This window comes from Haliotis rubra, unplaced genomic scaffold (genome assembly GCF_003918875.1).
Source record: "Haliotis rubra isolate DU_JTF1 unplaced genomic scaffold, ASM391887v1 Scf32, whole genome shotgun sequence".
NCBI classification, from domain to species: Eukaryota; Metazoa; Mollusca; class Gastropoda; order Lepetellida; family Haliotidae; genus Haliotis; species Haliotis rubra.
The window spans coordinates 2,944,995-2,962,980 of record NW_025766991.1 but is presented as its reverse complement, the minus strand read 5'-3'; the positions used below and the strand labels follow the sequence as shown (position 1 = coordinate 2,962,980).

The following is a 17,986-nucleotide window of genomic DNA, read 5'->3' as shown; positions in this document are numbered from 1 at the left end:
ATCATGGTGGGGAACACCAGAAATGGGCTTCACACATTGTACCCATGTGGGGAATTGAACCCAGATCTTTAGTGTGATGGGCAAACGCTTTAACCATTAGGCTACCCCACCCTCCCGCTCAGGGTTAGAATTTGTCTTCAGCAACCCATATTTCTTGTAAGGACTGCCTACCAGGATTTTCTGTGATCATTGAGATTCTGAAGCAGGAAATGTTCCAACTGCTGGCAATAGGCAACGGATGGCCACCATCAGATTGATTGTCATTGTGCCTTGATATTTTTGTGATAAAGCCCTGATACTGCTGTTTTATGGCTTATGTTACTGATGTAAAGACAATGTCTATTATCATTCTGTCATATTCTCACCAATTCAAAATGCCATGTTTAGTTTTGTATGAATGCTTTGTCACTTTGGAAACATTATTTGAAATACATTTTATGAGAATGTTGTAAGAAAAAAATATATTCAAGAGTCCTGTTATAAAGACATATCATGTACATTTGAAGACTGATGCAGTTAATCATGGAACTATGTGACATTGTATATTAATATAATTGTGTCATTACATACAACTAAAGGTTGAACACTGATCTGAGAATGTGGTGAAAAGTGCCTGTTGTAAGTGTCCATGAAGCTTTCTGTTTCGTTCCAGAACCAGATAAACTTGTACAATGAGAGCTGCAACAATGAAACACTTGTAGATGCGGACAGGTGAGAGTTTACTGGATTATTGTCAAAGAAAATGTCTTTCATAATGATTTCAGAAGTTGAGAATTAAGTGTGATGTTTGAACAAAGAAATTGGGCACAGAGAATCATAGAGACCTTAGGACAGCACAGTTGCACTTGCCCAAGTCTTTGTCTAATGTTAAACGGGTTTGGCTAAATTTCAGGCATTTTCCATATCAATATATTGGCTTGGAAATATTTTATATTCAACTTTTGTTGATCTAATCATGTGAAACAATAAGTTACGAACAGTCACTTCTCTCTTTAGCCGTCTGTTGTGTTTAACACAAAGGCTGAGCTGTCTGTTGTATTCAGTGCAAGGGCCGGGTTGTCCATTGTATTCAGTGCAAGGGCCGAGTTGTCCATTGTATTCAGTGCATAGGCCAAGCTGCCCATTGTATTCAGTGCATAGGCTGAGCTGTCCGTTGTATTTAGTGCATAGGCCGAGCTGTATGTTGCATTCAGTGCAAGGGCCGAGCTGTCTGTTGTATTCAGTGCAAGGGCCGAGTTGTCCATTGTATTTAGTGCATAGGCCGAGCTGTCCTTTGTATTCAGTGAAAGGGCCGAGCTGTCCATTGTATTCAGTGCATAGGGTGAGTTGTCCATTGTATTCAGTGCATAGGCCGAGCTGTCCATTGTATTCAGTGCATAGGCTGAGCTGTCCGTTGTATTCAGTGCATAGGCTGAGCTGTCCGTTGTATTCAGTGCAAGGGCCGAGCTGTCCGTTGTATTCAGTGCAAGGGCCGAGTTGTCCATTGTATTCAGTGCATAGGCCGAGCTATCCGTTGTATTCAGTGCATAGGCTGAGCTGTCCATTGTATTCAGTGCATAGGCTGAGCTGTCCGTTGTATTCAGTGCATAGGCTGAGCTCTCCATTGTGTTGCAAGGGCCGAGCTTTTGTTAGGTTCAATGCAAAGGCTGAGCTGTTCGTTGCATTCACCGCAAAGGCCGAGCTGTAAATTTGTATGATGTAAGGTGTTTTGTTTTACAAGTGCATATTATTCACTTTGTTATTTTATTTCAGAGTTGGTAATGAGGTGGCACAGTGGCTGATTGACAACAAGATAATAGAGCATATATTTGGTCCGAATCTTCATGTGGAAGTAAGCATGAGAAACAGGGGCAATAAATGTTGCATATAAATTCTGCAGAAATTCCTGGAAAAACAGTCAACTGCATCATTAACACTTCTCTTAAATTATTGAAAGCAAGCATTACAAGAAAGTCATTATATGTCAGTCTCTGAAATGGTGGTTGGTTGGTAACTCATTGCCACGCTGGCGTTTAAATTGTCATGAGTGAGTATGGTTTTACAATGCTTTTAGCAATATTCCAGCAATATCACGGCGGGGGACACCAGAAATGGGCTTCACTCATTGTACGCATGTGGGGAATCGAACCCAGGTCTGCAGCGTGACAAGCGGACACGTTAACCACTAGGCTACCCCACCGCCCCTCAAATTGTCATGAGAGGAATATGGGTTCTATATGTATATGTGCTTATATGGAGAGCAGTTACAGGAAGATATCATTTAGATTTGGTTGCCTATGAATAAGATGTAAAGCTTGTTTATTTTCTTGCCGTAAAGCTAACGGTAATTGACTGCTGTTGACTGTTGTTTGTTGTTTATTGCAGATAATCAAGCAGAGTCAGATAATCCTAAACTTCCTGGCGATGGAGTGGAGAATAACCAATGAGCACATAGACTGTGTGTGGGCTGCTAGTCAGGTTAGTTTACGTAGACTGTGTGTGGGCTGCTAGTCAGGTTAGTTTACGTAGACTGTGTGTGGGCTGCTAGTCAGGTTAGTTTACGTAGACTGTGTGTGGGCTGCTAGTCAGGTTAGTTTACGTAGACTGTGTGTGGGCTGCTAGTCAGGTTAGTTTACGTAGACTGTGTGTGGGCTGCTAGTCAGGTTAGTTTTTACGTAGACTGTGTGTGGGCTGCTAGTCAGGTTAGTTTACGTAGACTAGACTGTGTGTGGGCTGCTAGTCAGGTTAGTTTACGTAGACTGTGTGTGGGCTGCTAGTAGTCAGGTCAGGTTAGACTGTTACTGCTAGTCAGGTTAGACTGACTGTGTGGGCTGCTAGTCAGGTTAGTTTACGTAGACTGTGTGTGGGCTGCTAGTCAGGTTAGTTTACATAGACTGTGTGTGGGCTGCTAGTCAGGTTAGTTTACATAGACTGTGTGTGGGCTGCTAGTCAGGTTAGTTTACGTAGACTGTGTGTGGGCTGCTAGTTTACAGGTCAGTTTACATAGAGTGAGGTCAGTGACTGTGTGTGGGCTGCTAGTCAGGTCAGTTTACATAGACTGTGTGTGGGCTGCTAGTCAGGTCTATGTACGTAGACTGTGTGTGGGCTGCTAGTCAGGTCTATGTACGTAGACTCTGTGTGGGCTGGTAGTCAGGTTAGTTTACGTAGACTGTGTGTGGACTGCTAGTGAGGTTAGTGTATGTAGACTGTGTGTGGGCTGCTAGTCAGGTTTATGTACGTAGACTGTGTGGGCTGCTTGTCAGGTTAGTTTACATAGACTCTGTGTGGGCTGCTAGTCAGGTTTATGTACGTAGACTGTGTGTGGGCTGCTTGTCAGGGACAGGAAAACAACCCAATGCACTGGCAACTGCTTCTGTTCATGTATTAAGTACTTGTGTACCTGTTGCAGCTAAAGCATTGCAGTAAACAAGTGTATGACATCCTCATCTCTTTGATCAAAAACCTGGATCTGCCTCCTGTACAACATCTGCTGAAACTGGTCTCTGCTCTAGAACCGACGGTGCTCACAGAATCTGTAAGTTGATGATTTATTTTTGGTTATTGTCAGAAGGTTATGATAGCTGTAAATGACAATGTTTAGGGATATTTTCTGCATGCCAAATATGTAAAACTAGATGTCCCTCTGTTAACATCCTAGCTCTGGTGAATTTCAACTTTCACCAGATATTTGAATGTGGGGCATTTCAACTTTCACCAGATATTTGAATGTGGGGCATTTCAACTTTCACCAGATATTTGAATGTGGGGCTTTTCAAATTTCACCAAATATTTGAATGTGGGGCATTTCAAATTTCACCGGATATTTAAATCTGGGGCATTTAAACTTTCAAAAGATTTTGTAATCTGGGGAAATTTAAGTTCATAATTCATGCCTTATTTCAATCACATCTCAAGTTGTACAACCTATTTGTATTAGTATGACTATCAACCACAACCTTCTGTGCTGCAGACCCTTTACCTGGCATCTGCATTAATCAAGTACATCTGGAACCAGTGTGCGACGGCACAACACCACGGTGCAATGGTACAGCAACATCTACAACCACACCTACAGGCGTCCTACACAGCCATCAGGCAGGACGAGGAGGAGATGGAGATCGGTGAGAATATAACACACGTTTACATGACCCTGTGATGATCCGGGGCTGAATAGGTACCTCATATTTTCCCGATTTTGTGTCTTACTAACACGATAAACTGTGCATCAAGATGTGGGATTTATTTGTATGTTTGAAAGTTTTTAATATTGTTTTTCGCAGATGTTTTAGAAATCATTGTTATGAATTTTAACAGAAGTCATTCACTCGTTGAATAGCGACTGCAGCAGTGCATACTTTTGTCATACTGTATCATGGTAACCCCTGTGAAAATCATCATAAAATTGGTCTTCAACAATCCAGACTAATCAGATTGGGTGGCTTCCAACTAGGTTGATACATGTCATTGTATCCCAAATGTTTAGTTCATGTCATGTAGCTGGACTATTGAAAGCTGTGTTAACAAACAAAGTTTAATGGAAGTAAACTTCAGGGTCATTGTGTCCTGATTGCTTAGATGCTCATGATGTCAATCACTGAATGTAGTCGATTTTGGGGACCTTCACGTAAATTTCAAGGTCGAGGCGACAGATTGAAGATTTTAGCATGTTAACCTGCATTTTAAGCTTGTCAGCGAGATATCTCAAGAACCGTTCACTGGATTTTCTTCATATTTGACACCAAGCTTCATCTAAGGAAGGCGCAGGGCCCAGGCAATTTTGGTGACCTTCATATAAGTTTCAAGGTCATGGCGACACTTTGAAGATTTCCGCATTTTAAGCTTGTCAGAAAGATATCTCAAGAACCGTTCACTGGATTTTCTTCATAGACTTTCAAGACTTCTCTTGAATGTTTTTATAAGCAATTTCTTTATTACTATTTTTTTGCATATTTCATACACCATGACATTCAGGTCAAGGTCAAAGTGAGTCTTAAAAGTATTTGTGTTTGAACAGCTACAGAGCAAGATATCAAGAGAGGTTGACTGGTCATGTTTTTGTTGTCATTTAATTTCATCTTAAACTATGACCTTCACTTTCATTACTTTTTAAGTTTGATTTGATAATTTGCAGTGGGGGATTATGTTACCTTAGTGACAACTGCTTGTTTGCAGACTGCCACTAAATAGCTGGAATATTGCTGAGTGCGGTATTCCACAACAAACAAACAAACAAACAGATCACTGGATTATTTACAGACCAAGTGTAGCCAACAGTGAGTGAGTGAGCTTAGTTTTACTCTGCAGTTAGCAACATTCCAGCTCTATGGCGATGGTCTGTAAATAATCAAGTTTGGACCAGACAGTCCAGTGATCATGGTATTATGCAATTGGGATATGATGACATGTGTCAACCAAGTCAGCGAGATCTTGGGTTACTGAAGATCAATTCTAACCTGAATCTTCATGGGTTTGCAGCCAACAGACAGACAAAATATGACAGTGGTAAAGTGTACTCACACTCTCAGTTTGTTGTGTCATATTCTTTCTTACATACCTGCCTCCGGTCCTCCTCAACAGGTGATAACATTGGGTGACATTGAACAGCTAGCAACATGAATGTAACGGCTCCATTTCTGATGTTTTAAGCTATAATATGATTTCAAAATTGGAGTAGTTGTATGAAACCTGAATGAGATGTCATGTTGGTTCCACTGTAGGAAATTTTTGTTTGTGAGGTGAAAAATGTTGTGTTGAGTGCTGCTTTGTGTTGCAGCTGGTCTGGGGAAGCCAAGCAAACACAACATCAGCAGCAGTGAGAGCATCCAGGAGTCCGAAGAGGGGGAGCACCTGCATAGGGTCAGTAGTTGCTAAGAGCTTAATTATTTGTTGCTTTTGTTTTTAATTCAGTTAGTAACAAATAATTGGGGAAAAAAAGAATTGTAGAGTTAAAGTGCTTTTTCAGTTAGCAATCTTTCATGAAACTTCTTCCCAAGAATGGTGTACATTACACAAGTTGATGAAGAGGACATGTTAGGTTGGCTTAGTGAAAATTAAAGATGGTTACCAACACTGGAGCCTTACGCATTAATGTTTTATCTAGATTTGCAAAGATGGAAAGATATAATTAATGTTGACACCTTTAGTTGTTTCTTGAAAGTTGCTTCAACAAAATACAATGTGAAATGCTGTGTTGATTGGCAGGTGAAGCGAGGGCACCTGGGTGCCGAGGAGGGTCTGAGGGGAGCTGTCAGGGACCACTGCTGTCAGCACCACCATCACCACAAGGTTGTAGATGAGTCCGAGAGCAGTCTCGGGGTAGGATCGGACTTCAGCAATGAGAGCGAAGAAAGTGGCATTGAGGGAGAGGCTCAGACTGAGCAGCTTCGGAAGATGAAGATTAGACAGAAAAAGTTGGCTCGTCACCCAGGGGAGGCGAGTGAAAGTGATGTGGAATGTACTGAGTCCAGTGATGATACTGGAGAAGTGAAGGAAGGTGGGAAGGGATTCATTGGGCATCGGAAAGTCAAGGGCATTAAGGGGATGAAGAAACTGGGCAGAAAGATGGAGAAGGTGGAAGAATCGGAAGGCGAGAGTTCCGAAGTTGATGAATGTTGTGGTCATAGTCATGATGAGGAGGAGTCTGACTACTTAAACTCTGATGAAGAGTTGTTGAAGCAGGCAAAGCTTGTGCGTTTGAAACAGCTTTGTCCTCGTGAGAGTGAGGATAGCTCGGACTTCGATGATATTGAGGAGGAGACCAAAGTGTTCCGTAAGATGAAACTGTTTCAGGCTCAACAGGAAATTCAGAAACAGAAGAAGCAGCTTGTTGAACAGCGCCAACACCAGTTGTTGCAGCAGGCGGCACACATGATGTTGCGGCGACAGGGGAAGCTGTGTCACCATGACCACGTCAACATCCAGAAGGTCAGCGAAGTCATGCAAGATGTCATGCATGAGGCTCATGAAGATGCTGGAAAGGAGCATAATGCCAGCGGAGATGGTCCAGACAAGGTCAAATTGGCAGAAATTGCAGCACAGGTAACCACACTGAATGATTGGAATTTGTTGCTATTTCAAAAGTCATTACTGGATAAATCAGTTTATTGAACCTGCCACTGCTTAATATCTACATGGTTTTCTTTTCCTTTTTGGCTGCATTTATAAGAATTGTTTGTCAATGTTTTCGCTTTGCAATTTTTGGAGCTTATTCTTCACTGAAAATATTGATTTGTGACTGATTGATGAATGGGTTTATGTGTACATTCATTGATTTAACAAAGGATAATTACATTTATTATTGAATCAAAATTAGTCACATACAATTAATCTCTGAAGTCTGGTCTATATGATATTCACTGTTTATCACAGATATGTTTTGACTTTGGCAACACATAGACCAAGAAATCTGTCTCCACTGTAGTTACTGTTTTTTTCAGGAAGGGGTGTCGTCTGGTGCAGCTGATTCACATCAGCAGCCTGCGATGTCTGGGAAGGGTCAGGACACAGACGTGTTTGACTGTACCTCCATCATACAGAAGATGAGAGCTGCACAGAGACAGAGGGCATTACAGGGGTAAGTTCATCAGTGTACAGATATGTGACTGTACCTCCATCATACAGAAGATGAGAGCTGCACAGAGACAGAGGGCATTACAGGGGTAAGTTCATCAGTGAACAGATATTTATGCTCAAGTTCAATCTCATTTAAATCCGATCTTACTTCATGTTACTGCTAAACCATAGTCTGAGGTAGTGCTGGAGTGATTGATCTATCTCGCTTGGTTCAGCATTTATCGATGGGAGAGTAATCAATATTCATAAAAGATGAAATTAAACTTTAGGAAGTATGTTTCTTATTGTTATGTTTGACCGCCTCCGTGGTGTAGTGGTTAGAGCGTCCGCCCGAGAGCGGAAGGTTGCAGGTTTGATCCCCGACCGCGTCATACCAAAAGACGTTAAAATATGGTACTTGTTGGTCCCTGACTGGCGCTCGGCATTAATGGGTACAACAAGGACTGGTCTGCTCGGAGTCAGTATAATGTGTCTGAGTGGGGTATTCATGCTTCACTGCGGCATGGTATCTCAGTGGGCTAGCACTATAAAACCAGCTTAAGTCTGGGCTAGTACAAGCAGCGCACATACATACACACTCATGCATGTTGTCATATGAGCGAAATATTCTCAAGCACGACGTTAAACCCAATTTCACCTCACCTCATATATTGTTATGTTTATTAGATAAAGATATAATCAACTGATGCAGTTTCCTGACTTGTAAAACTGCATTCAACGATCCTTGTCCATGTCTCAACAAACTTTGTCTTGGAGCATAACTCTTAAAGTGTTATGATTAGATTCACCAACTTCACACACATGTTAATCATTACCCATTGATGTGCCTTTGTCAGCTATTTTTAAAAAAATTTCAGAATTTTGTTATATTAGCTGTTACAACATCCATAAACAACATCCTTGTGTGCATGTCTCAACAGGAACTATCCAAGATTGTCTTGTAGTTGTATTAATTGCCTGTTTCCTTTGCACAGTGTTATGATTGTGTCCTGTTACTGCCAACTTGAGTTGTGTGCTGGGGTTTATGATTATATTGATTGTTGATCAATTACTGACCTCAACACTGATTATTGATCTTTTACACCCGGTCACAGGTGGGCTCGATCCCAACACCTCAACCTCAGGGTCATGTCAGTCTCATTGATATCAGATCTTAGTTCTAGCTACTGCTAAACAATGATCCATGGAAATCACATTAAGCATCACATCAGAATGACCTTCGTGTAACCTTTGACCGACTAATAATGTGACTAACAAGAAGTCAACATTAGCCAGTCAGAAAGCAGCTTTCTCGAGCTTTACAGCTGTTCTTTCAAACTGGCAACTCCCATAAGCAGATGACTCTTTAAGTGATATTGATTCAAAATTTTAAGACTTCACAATAGTTTACTGGAATGTCTAATTAATGTTTGATAGTTTATGGCAGTACATACTATTGAAAGTATCTTCAATTTCAAATGTTTATCCCATTGAAGCAAAAATAGATATTAGTGCTGGTATTGGCATACAAACTGCGATACGATACATCCCGATACTAAAATTTTAGTCACGATGATATATTGTCAAAGTATTGTGCACTGAAGCTGCGATACGATACGAATCCCGATACAAGGGTGGCGATATGATATGTATCACGATACTAAAATCTTGAATTCTAACACCAACTATAAGACACCTTAAGATCAAGACAAAACCACTTTTCGTCAAATTCTGCCAGCGTTTTTCAATGTTCAATCGGAAATGAGATAATTAAGTTCATACACAGACTTTGTGAATGTTAATAAAATGTGAGCGCTATGTTTGACACAATTCCTGACGCAAGAATTTCCGAGAAACTTATAAAGGGAAAATAAGTATGCATAGATTTTAACAAACCGAAACATGAGTCTCATTAACCTATTCAGACAATGACCTACTTTTCAGCCGATCTGAATTTTCTCGTGTGAAAGTGAAAAGAGACACCATAACTATGGTTACACTGAATTCCAATTCCTTGTTTCATAATAAAATGGTATTTACAAGTTAATTTTAAGTTTAAACTTTAATAACATCGTATTTCTATATTTTATGGCGAGGTGTCGGCAGCATCACCTTAACTAAGATGTCACAGACTGCCCCTGTTTGATGAGGTCGTAAAATGATTCACAATTCATCTGGCTCACTGGTTATACCTGTTATGTGTTCTTTGCGCTTATTCAGTGTAGTTTTGTGACGCACAATGTGATTGATATAATATCAAGTCCGTACCAGACTGCCAAACTTTTCTAGCGGCAGAGCCTCGTTTTGAGATTTCCATGATTTCCAGATTTCCGTTTGTCAGAGCACGCTGTACGACGGAGCACGCTGTAAGGCGTGTTTGCAAGGATTAGAAGGAGCGTAGTGTTGCAATATACAAGTGCTTAGATGTATCAAATAATACTGATTAATATTTATGTATCCAGTTGGATGAATTGGTCTCAAAATTCTGGACTGGTTATTGTACTAAGTTGCGCAATAGGACGGAACCCAGTCAGCAGGAAACGACACTGTTGTGTAATCAATGTTTCGACTTGCACCAATTCTTTCTTGACAGATATCGCGATTCGGCGATATTCAAAGTAAAACATTGATGTATCATGGCCCATTTAAAGTATCATATCGGGACATACGACAATGTAAAATTATGTATCGATTCACTGTATCGGTGGCCCATGGATTGATGCGCATAACTCAAAAGCCATTCAATATTTTCCAACAGAACTTGGCTGATATATGAGACAGTTCTTGAAGTGGTGCCTTTGCTATTAACAGATTTTTGGCATTTTTACTTTTCCCGGTTTCCATGAAAGGATTCGGACTTGGTCTCAAAAGGGAGAGGTGAGCTTCGTTTCTGGAGCACAGCTCGAAAACCTTTTGATATCTTGGAGCAAAACTTGGCAGATATATGAGGCAGATCCCAAAGTGGAGCCTTTTGCTGTTTACAGACTTTTGGCATTTATATTTTCATGATTTCCATGGAAATGATATGGACTTAGTCTAAATAATATCAAGTTGGATTTTAGGTAACTGTCAGATGTTCTTTCAAATATGTGGGGCCTGGGGGGATTTGTCATCTTCTGATGATTCTTGTTGCTTTCTTCCAGGGAGTTCACTGAGGACATCCTGAGTCCGGATGATGGCAGTTGCCATAGTTCCCACATGAGTGCCAAGTCTGACAAGAACATGGCCGATTTTGATGGGGAGGAGGGTCTTAGTGAGGAGGAACTGGCCCAGATCAATGCCCACGCCCACTTCAACGCTAGTCAGATGCAGCACCTTACCAACATGGCATCCATGTACCACCTTCCTCCATGTGAGTCCTATATATTAGTCTGGTAGGATGGGTACAGCATGTACCAGAGATGTTTATTTTTGTCAGTAAAGGAGCAATCCTTATTTCAAAATGTAGTATGTCAATATCAGATTATGATTTATCAATTTCTTATTTATGCGGCAGAAGTTTTCTTCTAAAAGCAGAGTTCTTGGAAAATAGATAAAGAATATAATGAAATGATGGGGAGAAAACACTATTTTCTGCTTCACACTCTCTCTATTAAATCCCTTGAAATAATTTTCAAGTCATCAGATCGAATAACTTTCTAAAATGGTTATAATCTTTGAAAAAAAAAGATATACAAATAAATGTGGGGAGAAATTTTTTTTATCAACAGGGATAGGAGAAGACACGGTGTCCATATTTGGGAAGCTTGTTTTACTTTTAGGGGATAACAAGAAGGTGTTGATTCCCTGATCTGAGAGATCTAGATGGTTCATAAGCCTGAAAGAAGATCCGAGAGTTAGACTGGAGCCGTGTTAGTCATGCAGTGGTATCACGAGACATGATAGTTTGAAGGAGATACTTTGTTTCACGGGCAGCCAATGGCGGTCCTTTAGTGTTGGTGTGATGTGCTTTTTCTGTGTGAGTGATCTGGGGAGGTAATCACGAGCAGCTAAATTCTGTATGCATTGGAGTTGGTCTGTGACACACAGTGACTAGTGTTGGTAAATGTCAATTGAAACTATCAATATGAGTAAGAGGCATGCCATCAAACATTTTTGGAGGAATATCAGCTTCATCCACAGCCATGAAAGGCGAAATCTTGTCATGAATGTTCTTGGATCTTTTTGTAGAAATAATCCGAAAATGTCTGTGCTATTACTTCATTGTCATCAGATGTCAGAAGTGTCGATTCAAAGTGTTTACTCAAGATACTGAACAAAACTTTGAACAGCAACTTTGGACTTGACTCGTTGGCTTCAATCTTAGAATTGAGATGTTGATTTGTCTGATGACCGTTGTTGAGTGATTTTTTGGCTGAAATATACATTTGGCAATGAATTTCCAGGAAAGATTGTTTTCCATCTAACGTTCTGCTTTCCTCTTGTCTTTTTTCAAAGCTTGTCGAACTTCAGGTGTGAAGTCCCAAGCAGATGTTTTAGTCACTGATATGACTCTGTCCTTAACTGGTGCATGTTTGTCTATATAGCAGCTCAGATAGAACTCTGTTGTATAGCAGAACAAGACACTCGGCATCAGATGATGGCTCAAGTATAAGGTCTGAGTTTAGCAAATTGTCTTTAACAGTATCCATATCCAGGAAGCGCATGTTCCTACAGCGAGTAATCTTAACATTTGGACTGGGTATTGAGAGGTCCAAGCTCACAAAGATATGGAAATGGTCAGAGGCTGTAGATCCTATACAGGTACACAACTGACAAGCGGCGTCTGAAGCATGTGTAACTATCCAGTCAGAGTGTGTCCCACCTCTGTGGCACCTCTGACACAAGTTGTACACAGTTGTGGACTTCAAGGAGATTAATTATTAGTTTAGTGTCATGGTTATCCTTGTTGTCAAAATGGAAATTGAAATTAAGCCTGCAATGATAATAGCTACTTTGTCAACTTATCCAATCTGTGCCGAGGCGGTGCCGAGCAGTAATTGCTGCCAATGGTGGCCATACAAAGAACTGACTTTGGCGCCATATTGAGGACTCAAAGCAAACAGAAACACAACAGTAAAGGCTTTGTCTGTAGGCGTTTGAATTTTCACCTTTTACCATTGGGATTACATGAAATAATAGCTCTTAAACTAATGCAAGAAATTAGATCTAAAAATGGCTAGTCGCGTTTTTTTTTTTGAAGAGTATATTTCTGGATTACGCAGTTTCATGTAAAGACCTCTTCTACAGTTGATAAACAGGGTAAAAGTATATTCATTTTTCATATTGTACTTGTTCTATACAAAATATATGCCTTGTGAAGAAATGGGTGTTTTTATTCATCATTATAACTTTTAGAGCTAAAAGTGACTCTTTAATGTAAATTTAAGACTAAAATCAAACTAAAAGATCTGGTGACCTTCCTCGGAATCCCATAAGCTCCTTGACTATATGTACCACCTTTGTCCATGTAAGTCCCTATCTGTACCCTTAACTCCATGCGGAGTCTCTTGTCTGTATCCCCTTTCCATGTGAGTCCTTTATGTACCACCTTCCTCCATGTGTCCTTTACCTGTGCCCACCATCCTCACCACTGTGAGTCCCTTTATTTGTACCACCTTCCTCCATGTGAGTCCTTTATCTGTACCACCTTCCTCCATGTGAGTCCTTTATCTGTACCACCTTCCTCCATGTGAGTCCTTTATCTGTACCACCTTCCTCCATGTGAGTCCCCTATCTGTACCACCTTCCTCCATGTGAGTCCCCTATCTGTACCACCTTCCTCCATGTGAGTCCCCTATCTGTACCACCTTCCTCCATGTGAGTCCTTTATCTGTACCACCTTCCTCCATGTGAGTCCCCTATCTGTACCACCTTCCTTGTTTGAGTCCTTTATCTGTACCACCTTCCTCCATGTGAGTCCTTTATTTGTACCACCTTCCTCCATGTGAGTCCTTTATCTGTACCACCTTCCTCCATGTGAGTCCTTTATCTGTACCACCTTCCTCCATGTGAGTCCTTTATCTGTACCACCTTCCTCCATGTGAGTCCCCTATCTGTACCACCTTCCTCCATGTGAGTCCTTTATCTGTACCACCTTCCTCCATGTGAGTCCCCTATCTGTACCACCTTCCTCCATGTGAGTCCTTTATCTGTACCACCTTCCTCCATTGAGTCCTTTATTTGTACCACCTTCCTCCATGTGAGTCCTTTGTCTGTACCACCTTCCTTTGTTTGAGTCCTTTGTCTGTACCACCTTCCTCCATGTGAGTCTCTATCTGTACCACCTTCCTCCATGTGAGTCCTTTATCTGTACCACCTTCCTTTGCTTGAGTCCTCTATCTGTACCACCTGCCATCATGCCACTCGTGTACCTGGTACTTCAGAAAAAGCACCATGATAAAGCTGTAAACTTGATGACAGCTGTTTATAAGAACATCCTCCTACTCCCTGTAAAATTCCTTCCAGCTGTGATACACCACCGACCAACCCAGCGAGATGCCGGGCTGCAGAGCTGTCCTGAGTTCACCATTGACGATGTGTGCAAGAAGGGTACCACATTGCTGTGGGACATTGTACAGGAAGATGTGGCAGTAAGTCTCACTAGTTTAAGCAGATTCACAGATTACGACGGTGGTACTTCATGACAAGCTCATGCACACATCGGGGTGATGGGGTAGCCTAATGGTAAAGCGTTGGCTCGTCACGCCGAAGACCTGGGTTCGAATCCCCACATGGGCACAATGTGTGAAGCCCATTTCTGGTGTCCCCCGCCGTGATGTTGCTGGAATATTGCTGAAAGCGGCGTAAAACCAAACTCAGTCAGTCAGTCAGTCATGCACACATCAATCAGCATCATTTGTTGCAGCACTTCACCCTTCTAAATGTAACTTTGATGTTAACGACAATCAAGATAGTATATTACGTGGAAATCCCTGCCTTGTGTTATGATACACATTTTACTTCCTGCAGCACCTGTTGCCAGACGGACTACTGTTGGGAGCAGAGAAGGCCCTCCACAACCTTGTGTGTTTCTCCACCGACAAGAGGATCAAGACTAAATTTATAGAAGCCTGCATAGATAACCTGGCCTCACACAAGTATGTCACATTTTAAAATGTTTTGTCCTCTTGCCTTTTGTATTCATTCCATACCTTATACCTGACTTCTTTCATTAATGGTTGTATTGTGTTGTCCTCTATAGTTAAAATGTTTTCGATTTAATTACTAGTTTTACATTTATATCTGTGATATTCTAGTTGTTTTACTGTCCTTTGTTGACAGGATTTTATACTCTATCTCTAATTATTGTTAATATATATGTTGTTTTAGTCACGATATGGCTGAAATATTGCCAAAGTGACTTTAATTTTAACTCACTCACTCACTCATTAATGGTTGCCACTTCGAGTATCACAAAGCTCTCTCATATCATGGTATCTTTTTAAAACAAAACACCCCTGAGAATTAGGGATGACAATCTTTCTACAGCAGCAAAAATGCATCCAAATGGATTGGATTGTCAAACCTTCTGACTGTTGACCATCATCGAAGCCTGATAACATGGACCATTACTTACTTTAGGAATCACTGTATTGTCCAGTCCAGACTCTATTGTTTACATGTTTATGGAATATTGCAGATGACCTTAAGCAACTAACACACTCACACCCTTAAAATAAAAACTTTAAATTCAGATTATTTTCCCATTATGCTTATGATGAACTATGTGTGGAGTATTCTCTAAGTGTTATTTTTCTTCTTCATGTTTGTGACCAAATCCTCTTATGAAATGTTTGAACTGTCATCCTGTTTGTCAGGTCAGTTGTGGTGTCCCTGCGACTCCTGCCCAAGATCTTCAACTCCTTCCAGCAGTACCGGAGTGGGGCGGACACTCATGCCGTCACCATGTGAGTATGTGGTTGGCATGGCAACATGTTTCCTCTGTTAGTTACAATCCAACAAGTGTCTGCACAGAAGGTTGGTGGTTGGATCAGTTGGCTGCGTCATACCAAAAGGTGTAAGGGATGTGCTTGTTGTTACCCTGCCTCGCACTCTCTATGGAGTCACGATATGGCTGAAATATTGCCGATGTGACGATAAACGTTCACTCACTCACTCACTCACTCACTCACTCACTCACTCACTCACTCACTCACTCACTCTCTATGGAGGAGATAAAACAACGACAGGGCCCCGTTTCATAAAGCTGTCGTAGCGCTATGACTGTCTTACTTCCTATACTGTAGCGTGGACTTCCAACAGTTATAGGCTCGTCAGCGAAAAACCGAAGTTGAATCCTGTGAACATGGCACAATGTGTGAAGCCCATTGCCCGGCGTCCAAGTCCAGTGTTTTTCTGGAATCGGGCAAAAAAATTTGTATATCAAACTGTACCAGTGTCAGTTGACTTTCAATGTTAAGCTGTTGTTTATTTGAAAATGAATAAGAACCGGCGGTACAGTGGAAAATTATCAGGGCAAGTGATTTTACATGTGTCACTGTACCGGTGTACATTAGCAATTTTAAAGTTATTTCCACCCCAGGGCGTGGTGTCTGAATCGGCTGATACAATGAAACAAGAAAGTCCAAAACTACCCCCACCACCCCCCAGTGCATGTATGACACAGTATAATCTTGGATGCATCACTTGAAATGAAAAGAATAATAGAGAGATCTCAGATCTTAACCTTACGAACTGTTACATTGCTTGGTATGGAAGGGACCCATGAAGATCTGTGTTAGAATTGGTCGTAAGAGGCAACTGACGGGAATGGCTGGTCAGGCTTGCTGACATAGTTGACACATGTCGTATCCCAATTGCATAGATTGATGCTCATGATGTTAATCACTGGGTTGTCTGGTCCAGGATCAATTTTTATTTACTGACTGCCGCCATTTAGCTGGAATATTGCTGAGTGTGGCGTTAAACAAGAACAAAACAAACAAACAATGGTATAGAGACAATATGTGAAACCACAACTAGATATATGTACCGTGACTGTTTTGATTTTACAGGTGGTCAGAGAACAATCTTGGCATGATGAAGCATTACTTCCGGGATCTAGTGTATTACACTGAGAACAGGAGGAACAGGTCAAACTCCCTGTAAGTTGTCATGGGAATATTATGAGGAACAAACATGCATATACTGCCACTTTACTTGCTGTCATTGTGAGTAGGTAAAGCCTGCTTTGGTAAGGGATCTATGAAGTATTTTGTTATGGTCCATATACAGTCAGGATGGTTGGGTATCCTTGTTGTTAAAGGGTTCGAATCCCCACATGGGTACAATGTGTGAAACCCATTTCTGGTGTCCTCTGTCGTGATATTATGGGAATATTGCTAAAAGCAGCGTACAACTAAGCTCAGTCACTCCCCATATACAGTCATCCCTCACAATAACGCCCTCTGCGATACCACGTTTTTGGTTAAACCGTGAGGTAATCTGTTGCTCCCATAAAAAAAAGTTCACCAGCAATCATGCATCTTAATGTTATCGTCCGCTGTTGTGTTGTAAATTAGCAAAATGGCAATGCTTGGCCTTTACTCTGTGTTATGTATGATGCCTGTGTCTCATAATGCTGGGGGGGCGGTGGGGTAGCCTAGTGGTTAAAGCGTTGGCTCGTCACGCCGAAGACCCGGGTTCGAATCCCCACATGGGTACTATGTGTGAAGCCCATTTCTGGTGTCCCCGCCGTGATGTTGCTGGAATATTGCTAAAAGCGGCGTAAATGTCAGTCAGTCATAATGCTGGGGATGGGGTGGGTGGGCGAGTGGGAGGTCATCCATTTACCCCAAGACCCTTGTTATGGCAAGGATGACTGTAGTACCTATAGAGCTTTTTATGAGCTGTGTATTAGCATTACATATACAAAATAGATCACCCAATTGCAGTCTAACACCCTGTGTCAAAATTATGACATGTCAACTTTTGGATGCCTGAAATATTCATGATTTAGTCATCATTTTATGTTTGTGTCAAACTTGGGATAACTTGAAGTATTTACTTAGGCCCTTTAACTTCAACACAATGCTGTTTGACTGTACTTTTATGATAGGAATTAAGCTCTTTGTTGCAGGTGGATTGATGCAGTTATGTGTTACTTAAGGTATTGTTAAATATTTGAAACATTGGTGACAATGTCCGAGAGGGCCATAAGGGAAGGAGCACTCTGTTTTAGTTGTAAAGAAACGTTGCCTTTCCCCCCAGGTACAGCCACAAGGATGAGACGGGCGTGAGGCTAGACTTCCTGACCTGTGTGTTCTCCTCCATGGGTTCTCCTGACAGTTTCAGTGAGTTTCTATCGTTATTTATTGATAACAACAACTTCAACTTCTAGATAGCTTATCTCATTGGTTGGTTGGTTGTTGAACACACCACAGTGTTCCAGCTGTTAGATGGCTGTCTAATTATTTATGTCTGGACCAGATAATCCAGTGATATAGTGCATCCAAAGTTGGGATGTTTTGAAAAC

General features: G+C 41.2%; 2 protein-coding genes across 2 annotated transcripts; one reads left to right on the top strand and one right to left on the bottom strand.

Annotated features, from left to right (window-relative positions):
• Positions 1 to 992: 992 nt before the first annotated feature.
• On the bottom strand, positions 993 to 1,604 carry LOC124283751 (protein SON-like). Its single transcript, XM_046719774.1, has one exon. It carries the CDS (start codon positions 1,602 to 1,604, stop codon positions 993 to 995), a length of 612 nt encoding a protein of 203 aa, XP_046575730.1.
• Positions 1,605 to 1,975: 371 nt separating this feature from the next.
• On the top strand, positions 1,976 to 17,851 carry LOC124283749 (ubiquitin carboxyl-terminal hydrolase 34-like). Its single transcript, XM_046719773.1, has 13 exons — positions 1,976 to 1,981; positions 2,365 to 2,457; positions 3,389 to 3,514; positions 3,950 to 4,100; positions 5,753 to 5,835; positions 6,181 to 7,017; positions 7,416 to 7,552; positions 10,674 to 10,882; positions 13,978 to 14,102; positions 14,482 to 14,609; positions 15,330 to 15,419; positions 16,527 to 16,616; positions 17,722 to 17,851. Exons 1-13 carry the CDS (start codon positions 1,976 to 1,978, stop codon positions 17,849 to 17,851), a joined length of 2,205 nt encoding a protein of 734 aa, XP_046575729.1.
• The last annotated feature ends 135 nt before the right edge of the window (positions 17,852 to 17,986 follow it).

Bases quoted from the DNA above. Each gene is read 5' to 3' on its own strand.
- LOC124283751 (XM_046719774.1), bottom strand. From the start codon at position 1,604: ATGGAGAGCTCAGCCTATGCACTGAATACAACGGACAGCTCAGCCTAT.
- LOC124283749 (XM_046719773.1), top strand. The intron at 7,553-10,673 runs GTAAGTTCATCA...GCTTTCTTCCAG, and splicing joins AGACAGAGGGCATTACAGGG to GGAGTTCACTGAGGACATCC. The intron at 14,103-14,481 runs GTAAGTCTCACT...TACTTCCTGCAG, and splicing joins TTGTACAGGAAGATGTGGCA to CACCTGTTGCCAGACGGACT.